Source organism: Leptonychotes weddellii, chromosome 11, assembly GCF_054177405.1.
Source record: "Leptonychotes weddellii isolate Sample4059 chromosome 11, ASM5417740v2, whole genome shotgun sequence".
In the NCBI taxonomy this organism is placed as follows: Eukaryota; Metazoa; Chordata; class Mammalia; order Carnivora; family Phocidae; genus Leptonychotes; species Leptonychotes weddellii.
Window position 1 is genome coordinate 37,833,140 of NC_138379.1, and position 9,193 is coordinate 37,842,332.

At 41.6% G+C, this 9,193-nt stretch overlaps 1 protein-coding gene across 1 annotated transcript in view; it reads right to left on the reverse strand.

The window, feature by feature from the left end:
• PDE3B (phosphodiesterase 3B) overlaps window positions 1–9,193 on the reverse strand; it is a 169,992-nt gene extending 160,799 nt beyond the window's left edge. The window contains exon 1 of the mRNA XM_006743160.3: window positions 7,893–9,193. Coding sequence (XP_006743223.2) covers window positions 7,893–8,846 — 954 coding nt within the window. The 5' untranslated portion in view covers window positions 8,847–9,193. The remainder of the gene's footprint in view (window positions 1–7,892) is intronic.

Genomic DNA, 9,193 nt, shown 5'->3' on the forward strand with positions numbered 1-9,193 from the left:
AAAAAAAAAAAAAAAGCTATTATAATTAAGACAGTGTGGTATCAACACAGTGTGCATAAACTAACCAATGAAACCTAGAGGGGTGCCTGGGCAGCCCAGTCAGTTAAGCTTCTGCCTTGGGCTCAGGTCATGATCCCAGGGTTCTGGGATCGAGTCCCGCATCGGGCTCCCTGCTCAGCGGGGAGTCTGCTCCTCCCTCTCCGTCTGTCTGCCCCTCCCCCTGTTTGCGCTTGCTCTCTCTGTCAAATAAATAAATAAATCTTCAAAAAATATTAAAAATAAAAAGAAAGAAACCTAATAGAGAGCCCAGATACAGATTCATATATACACTGAATCTTGATATATGCAGTGGTAACACTGCGGATAAATGGAGAATGATTTTTCAATAAACTGTGTTGACAAAAATGAATATTCACTGGATAAAAAATGAGACTGGATCTCTATATCACATCACACATATAAATTAATTCTAGGTGGGTAAAAACATTTTGAAAGGAAAAACTTTAAAACTTTAAAAAGACAATATAGAAGTCTATTTTATGAATTCCAATAGGGAAGGGTTTTATGAACAAGATACAAAGAGTCTTACCATTAGAGGAAAAGACTGGCAAATCTGACGGCATTAAAATTAAGAACTTCCGTTATCAAAAGACACCATAAAAACTGAAAGAAAATATGGCCAATTCAAATAATCAATAAAGGATTAATGTCCAGAATATATAAAGAACTCATGATTTAATGAGGAAAAAATGAACCACCCGATTTTTTTTTTTTTTTAAGATTTTATTTATTTATTTGACAGACAGAGACACAGCGAGAGAGGGAACACAAGCAGGGGGAGTGGGAGAGGGAGAAGCAGGCTTCCCGCTGGGCAGGGAGCCCGGATGCGGGGGTGGGATGCGGGGCTCGATCCCAGGACCCTGGGATCATGACCTGAGCCGAAGGCAGAAGCTTATCCGACTGAGCCTCCCAGGTGCCCCTGAACCACCCAATTTTTAAAAGAGCAAAAGATATAAACAGGTAATCCCTGAATAAGAAATGTAGTCCATAAACATAAAAAATACTCAGCCTTATATGTAATTAGTTAACTACAAATCAAAATCACAAAGAAACACCATTTCACACCCATTAGAGTCGGTAAATAGGAATTATCAGTTTGATGGCATGCTGATTCACTGCTAGCAAAAGTATAAATGGTATAACCATTGTGAAAAACAATTCAGCTTGCCAGAGTGTCTTAGTTTTCTACTTACTGCCACTTGTACGGGTTGAATTGTGCTCCCCAAAAAAAGATGTTAAAATCCTAACCTTCAGTATCTCAGAAGGTGACTTTATTTGGAAATAAGGTCTTCACAGAAGCAATTAAATTAAAATGAGGTCATTAGCATGGGCCTTAATCCTATATGACTGGGCCCTTACAAAAAGGGGAAATTGGGACACAAAGGGAACAACAGGCACAGAGGGAAAAACTAGGTGAAGAGACACAGAGAAAGTGCCATGGGAAAGTGAAGGCAAAGATAGGGGTGATGCATCTATAATCCAAAAAATGCCTAAGATCGCCAGCAAACTACCAGAAGCTGGGAGACAGGCACAGAACAGCTTCACCCTCAAAGCTCTTGCGAAGGAACCAACCCTGACCGGACACACCCTGATCTTGGACTTCTAGGCTCCAGAACAGACACAATGGATCTCGGTGATTTAAGCCACCCAGTTTGTGGTACTTTGTTATAGCAACCCATGCAAACTGTTATAGCAGTTAATGCAAATGAATACATTCCTTTAATAAATAACCAAAAACTCAGTGGTATAAAACAACATAAATTTATTATCTTAGAGTTCTATGGGTCAGGCTGGTCTAACTGAGCTAAAATCAAGGTATCGGCAAGGCTTCGTTACTTTCTGGGAGCTCCAGGGAAAAATCCCTTTCCTTGTCTTTTCCAGCTTCAAGACAGTGCCTGCTTTCCTTGGCTCCAGGCCTTTTTCTCCCACCTCAAAGCCAAAGGTGGATTGAGTCTTTCTCACACTGTATTATTCTAACCGTAATGCCACTGTTACATCTCTTGCTGTGATCTCTTCTGTCTCCCTCTTCTGCTTTTGAAGGGCCCTTGCAATTATACTGGATCCACTCAGATAATCCTGGTTGATCTCCCCATCTCAAGGCCCTTAACTTAATCTCATCTGCAAAGTCCCCTTTGCCATGTAAAGCAACAAATTCATAAATTCCAGGGATTAGAATAGGGACATCTTTGTGGTATCATTATTCTGCCTAGTAAAGTTGAATACAAACGTACCTTGCAACTCAGCAATTCTACTTCTAGATGCACACATGCACCAGGAGACCTTTACAAGAATTTTCATAGCAGCATTGTACATAATAGCAAAAAAATTGAAAACCACCCAAGGGTCCATGAACAGTGGAATGGATAAATAAATTTTACTATGGCCATACAATGAAATTCTATAGAGCACTGAAAATTAACTACAACTATCCAAATCAACATGGATGAATCTTAGAAAACATCAGAAAAAAAGGTTATGGAAGAATTCATACAGCATGATTCTATTTACTTAAAGTTCAGACATAGGCAACACTAACAACACATTATTTACTTAGGAAACATTCATGAGGATTATAATTATGAAGATAAGCAAGGGAATGAATAGCAAAAAAAATAAATCAGGATAGATGTATTGCCTCTGGCACAGGGAGAAGGAGAAGCAAAATAGGTTACACAGGGAACTTCAAAGAAAATGAGTGCTGAGTACATGACTTTAGTTTTACTTTCTTCTTTAAACTGTATAAAAATATACATATGTATAGTCTTTCATGCATGGCATTTCTCATTTACAAATTTAAACATTAAATAACTGTAAAATACAATGAATGCAAGTTGTATGAAATCTAAGGAAGTAGTCAAACAACGTACTCTAACTGATAGAGGAGGGATAAAGAAGATCTTTATCTTTTAAGATCCCCACTAGGTAGCAATAGTGAAGGGAAAGTTCTAGGTTGTAAAAGTAAAAGACAGCAGGAAATACATTCCTCTGCCCCAAGATCTAGGAAAAAGCTTCTAATAATCACTTAAATAAATGTGGATTAACTTCTATATGATAAGGTGAACAATGTCATAAACTGTCAGAAATGACTCAGAACTCAGCTCTCCTCAAGTTTTGCTTGGCTAACACAGTTGTTCAGTTTGTTTTGTTCAGATTGAATGCCCTTAGGCAAAGTAGGCAATGATCAGTTCACTTCCATTCTTCTTACCCTCTCCTCCTTCCTCAACATGTAACATAAATGTGTTATGTAGCTGGCCTCTGAAGGCACTGGAGTTTGAGACCAGCTGCATCCTGACAAGTCACCTGAAACAACCACAGGAGGTACCAAGTGTGTCTTCAAGGTCATTATGAGCCAGATGATCAAGAGTCTCTCCTACCTTTCTCTCTCCCACCACTCTCCACCCTACCACCTTTTTTTTTTTTTTTACCCAGGATATCATTTATCACGTAATTGGAGATAACTGGCAAAATTAAAGACAGCCTTGGAAAACTACGACTGCAGGGGCATATGCTCTTTATGGAAAATACAGAGGGACTAGGAGCCAAGACCTGGGCTCTAATCCCTGTATCCCAATATTTCACAGCATAACCTAGACACGATACTATCTCTCTGGAGTTGAATTACTTTCCTTTCTATAAAATGACATTTCAATTAGATAAATTTTAAATCTCTCTATAGCTATATAAATATATTTATGTTGAAATAAACTGGAAATTTTCAGCAAGTATAGTTTGTTCTTGCTTTGGATGGGGTATAGGAAAGTGGGAAAATGTGCTAGGGAAATGGGCTGACATGGTAACTGAATGGGAAAAAGGAAAGAGACTAAAATGGGCCTCCCTCTGAGGAGGACAATGAAAACAAGCTATACCGTTTTACTCATGGTTGACCCTACTTACCTTTCACTCAGTATGGGAAAACACAAACTATGAAGATGTTATTATTTCATATGACATAATGAAAATATTCTATCTCACATCATCACTGCTTCACGTGATTTGTTACCTTTTTTTTTTCACCTTTTACTTTTAAATATGGCCAACTTTGCCATAATGGAACTTTGTCCTCAGCTTACACACTGATGTATCACTGTACTTTCTAGATTCTTAATCTTGGGACGCCTGGGTGGCTCAGGTCATGATCCCAGGGTCCTGGGATGGAGCCCTGCGTCGGGCTCCCTGCTCCACGGGAGGTCTGCTTCTCCCTCTCCCACTCCCCCTGCTTGTGTTCCCTCTTTTGCTGTGTCTTTCTCTGTCAAATAAATAAAATCTTTAAAAAAAAAAAAAATAAAGATTCTTAATCTTAAATAAGATTTTCTTAAAGGAGATTTCAACCAGTGTGAATGGTAAAAACAAGAGAAAAGAAGTCTACAAGTCAATAACAATAAGCAGTCCTCAAACAGCCAGAACCAAGGATGGATGTGAATCCATGTGGTGTTCCGTAAATCCCAGATGGCTTTTTAAAAAACAAAACAAGCAAAAGGCTAAAAGCAGGCTATAGAGGACTTCGCAAGCAAGAGTCAAGAGCATGAACTTTATCCTGTGAACAATGAAAAACCTAAGAGATTTTTAAGAGTGATTTGATTAAATCTGTGTTTTTGAAAGATAACGCAGATGACAGAGTACATATACAATATTTACAAAATAGAGCATAAAATAATTATGTAGGTTGATATTTTTCTACAAAAACAATAACATGAAATTAGAATAAAACACTCATTAAAACCATAAAATAAATATCACAAACACTAAAGTATTATTAAAGAAATTCATAGTGGGTTTTGCCTTGCAAATTCCTTAAAGGGGTAAATAGTCACTTAAACTTTAAAAATTTTTTTAAAAGCCTTCATACTACATGTGCATATCTTTTTCAAATAAAATTAACACTTTAAGTAATATTTATGGGCTTTAAGGCCACAGAATCTTTAAATATTTACCCAACCATTTAGAAAGCACCTAGCATTTTAGGTATAGAAAAATTTCTCACACACTAACTTACATCTTTCAAAGCCTCGTACTTACCTAGTCTATCACACAACAAAGAATCTGGCTGAAAAGCTGAAAACTACACTGTAGACTACACAAGTAAAATGGCATAGATATTTAGTTTGTTAAATTCTGGCTTCTATGTAGACAACTGATTTTTTTTTCTTTTAGCTTCCTATTAATTTCAGCTGACTGCTGGCAAATGTACTACAGACTTAGCGCTTCTTTCCATTAACCCACCAGCACTAACTAGATTTAAACTTTAAATCTCTAAATGCTTTGTGAATAACAACAAAAACCCTTCGCTAAGAACTGACACAGACACAGCATTTACACCAGATGCTACCAATCTAATTATGAAAATAAAGTATCTTACAAACATATGCCCTGATTTTTCAACATACCTAACATCCCAAAACTTAAAAATTATTTTAAATCTGCTCTGATACAATTAAAAATGTTTATTATTAATGAGTTTTCAATTGTTTTTCAAAGAGGTTCATAAAAACATTTAAGTACTTAAGGAAATGAAAGTATAATTATTTTGTTATCAATCCAAAAATGAATCTACATACACTTTTAGAAGTTCTCTATTCAAAAAACAGAGTATTTGTTCATCTTTTCCAATTAAAAAAAGATAGCAGTATTAACACTCGACATTTAAGTTAAAGTTCAAGAACTACTAATTTGTGATGTTTTAATTACATTTTTATTTATAACTTACTAAAAGAAATGGATTCTAAAATTGGAAGTTATTATAGAATTAATGTACTGGGATCCCCTAACTTGACAGGATCCTGAGACTGAGAAAAATTCACTCACTGACTCTTCCAGGATTACACAGCAGAGCCAAGATTTTACCCTTGACCCTCTGCCGATGAATTCAGGACATTCCCCCCTGTATCAAGTTCTACCCAAAATCTTTTTTGTCTTCCTTCACTTTCTGAAACAAAAAGGTGGCTTCACAATTTTCATATACAAAGTTCAGCACTAAAATTAGAAAATCTCTTATCTTTTACTTCCATAAAAGTACTGCCCTTTTTAAAAGTGAAATTGCATTTTCCTCTAATACGAGTAATAAATGAAGCAACCTAGCAATAACAACAACAGTGTACCTAGCTGAAGGCTGAAAAGGGTTGCTGCTTTGGAAAGGGCATCAGACTAGGATTAAGACGACCAGGAATTTTCAATTTACAAGACAACAGCCACAATGGACTACACCAACAGATTACAATTAAAATACATTAAAGTGTAATACTGTTAAGTACAGGAAATTTGTCTACAAATGTGATGAGATTGCTAAAACACTTTTCCGGTGTTAAAAAAATACAATCTATTCACATATAGTCAAACCAAATGCCATTCAGGCTATGAAATGGGCTGGTATTACGCTCACTGTTCTGCAGTAAATCTTCTCACAACAGTTTTTCTCCTGACACATTTTTCTAAGCATTGTCTAGTATCACTGGCTGTAAACTAAGAAAGCAAAAGGCATAACATTTTTTGAACAATTCTTTCTAGCATGTGGCCAAATAACTACAGACCACAAAAGCGGCCTCTGAGAGCACTTTTCAAGAAGTAAAGTGTGGTCTCACTGAAACAGTGCAGATCAGTGTTAAACATAAAATCAGTGAAGTAGCTTGAAGATTATTAAGAAAAAAGCATCAGATGTAGCAAGAACAAGAAACGTTTGTGTCAAATACACTGCATTACAGTGTAAAACACATCACCAATCAAAAAGTCTGAAAACCAATGGGATAGACTCCTACTCTCCTACTTAAAACCTCTACACACATCCTTTTAGTTGCTTAGAAAACAGCATTGAAAACTTGAAAGGTCTAGGTTCAAATCCCTGCACTGCCACTTACTGGATGTGTGAAGTTGGGTAGCCTCTATAAGCCTCAATTTACTCAGCTCTAAATTGGGATTGTCATCTACCACACAGGGTTTTTGTGAGCATTTGGGACAATATATGTAATATTTCGCACCTAGCACATGCTCACTGAATAACAACTATATTCGCTGATTTCTTGGTGATGTAGAACAAGATTTCTCTAAACCGCATAAAGAGAAACTCTTCCCTGTGGATGATTTCAATTCCTTTAAAAAACAAAAACATGTAAACCTACGGGGAAAAAAAAAATGGAAATGCTTTTGGCATCTTTCCAAACATTACTAAGTTTAAAGGTTAAATTGTTACAACATTCTCCTAATTATGCAACAAATACACACGACCATGAGTTAGTCTGTAAAAGATTATAATGGCCTATATTACTGAAATGGGGGAGGGGGAAGAACCCTTAACAATTATTTCCAACGATCTTTTCATCTACACGAAGCCTCAGTTCCGAAGCTCATCGCTGTTCATTATATGATATCAAATTCTTCCTCTCGATTATCAAGAATGAAAGGGCACTGATTAAAATTTATATATATATACACACGTATTCAATCTAATGCCTGTATGTTATCACTGGGGAGACACCACCATTATAACAGCAACAACTAGCATCAAAAAGACCTACATCAGTGTATACTAAAGTGGCAGTCGTCGATCTATTAAACCGCAAATAATTCACTTCATTCCTGAGAACTCATCTATCGCATGAGCAAAGTCTTTAAAAAGTGCAATATGATCAGTCTCCTCTTTCATTTCCATTCCAAGATAAAAGGTACCTCTGCGTGTTTAAAAAGCCTCCTGTAATTTAGGAATTCTTTCCAGAACAAAACTTTTTTTTTTTTTTCCCCACCCTGGAAGTGAACATGCTTTCAAGTACGCTAATTCAGGTTGGGAACTGAAGCGATAAAACCGCGCTCACTTCCTTACCAAGCCGTGCTCTCTGGTAACATACCTGTTCTCGGGAAATGCAAGGCAACGAAGGTCTCCTGAACATCTTGCAACTGCCGGAGTAACCGGCCGAAGTTTCTCCGAACGACACGCAGCTGGACCTCCTGCGGGGTCTGATCACAGGCACTTTGTCCTCGGAGGCACTGGCCAAGCGAGGATGGTGAGGGGCTTCCCTGATCTGAAAGAAGTGATCCAAGCCCAAGGCTAGCAGGCAGCCGGCGTCCCCGACCAGGCAGGAGAGCAGCGGCCTGAGGGCAGCGGGCAGAGACCCGAGGCCGGTGAAGGAGACCCACCAGACGAAGCTGGAGAAGAGCAGCACCAGGATGCTGTGCCGGAGCCTCGCCGGGTGCGCGAGCATCAGCAAGCCCACGCAGCTCAGCACCAAGAACAACCTGCCCGCCACCGCCGGGGGCGTGTGCGGGGCCGCGGCGGAGGCCCCCGCGTCTCCGGACCCCCAAGCCCAAGCCCACGCCTGCCACACCAAGAAGTCCCCCAGGTAACAGCAGGCGGGCAGCGCCAGCAGCCACCAGGAGCCGCCGCCGCTCCGGCCCGGCCCGGGGCCCCGCTTGCTCCGGGTCAAGAAGCAGGTGAGGAAGAAAAAGGCACAGGCGATGCTGAACAGGGGGCTGAGGCTGTGAGAGCACACGCTCAGCAGGGTCCGCAGCCGGGCGGCCCCGGCAGCCCAACTCCCGGGCCCCGAGCCGAGCAGCAGGGCGAGGACAAAGGCGGCCAGGGCGCCCAGCGAGAGGCGCGCCCGGGCGGAGGGGGAGCCGCGGCGCGACTGCTGGGGGGAGGCCGGTGGCGGCAGCAGCAGCTCCACGTTGCAGAAGCGGCAGAGGTGGAAGAAGAAGCCGCGCGGAGGGTCCTGCCGCAGGGGGCTCACGCAGCTCTTCACGTAGCCGTTCCTCAGACTCTCGGGGGGCGAGGCGGCCCCGTCCGGCGGCTGCGGGCACCGCATGGCTTTGGCGTCTCGCTCGTGCCTCCTCACGGCCCGGACCGCGGCTGCCGCTCGCGCTCCCTCAGCCCCCGCCCCCGCGCTCGGGGCGCCCCCCGGCTCGGCTGCGCGTCAGGGTTGCGCCCGCCGCCGCGGCCCGGGATCCCCGCCGCGCGGGCGGAGGAGTGGCGGGGTCCGGGACATGCTGACGGAGGAGAGCGGCGGAAGGGACTGTTCTCGGGACCGCCGCGGCCGCCCCCTCCGTGTCCCTCGGGCACTTCTCGGTACTGGAGACTCGGCGTCGCCGCCCAGCTCCCGCGGGCTGCAACAGTTAGCTCCCGGCCCCAGCCTGGTCCGTTGGGCGCGCGAGC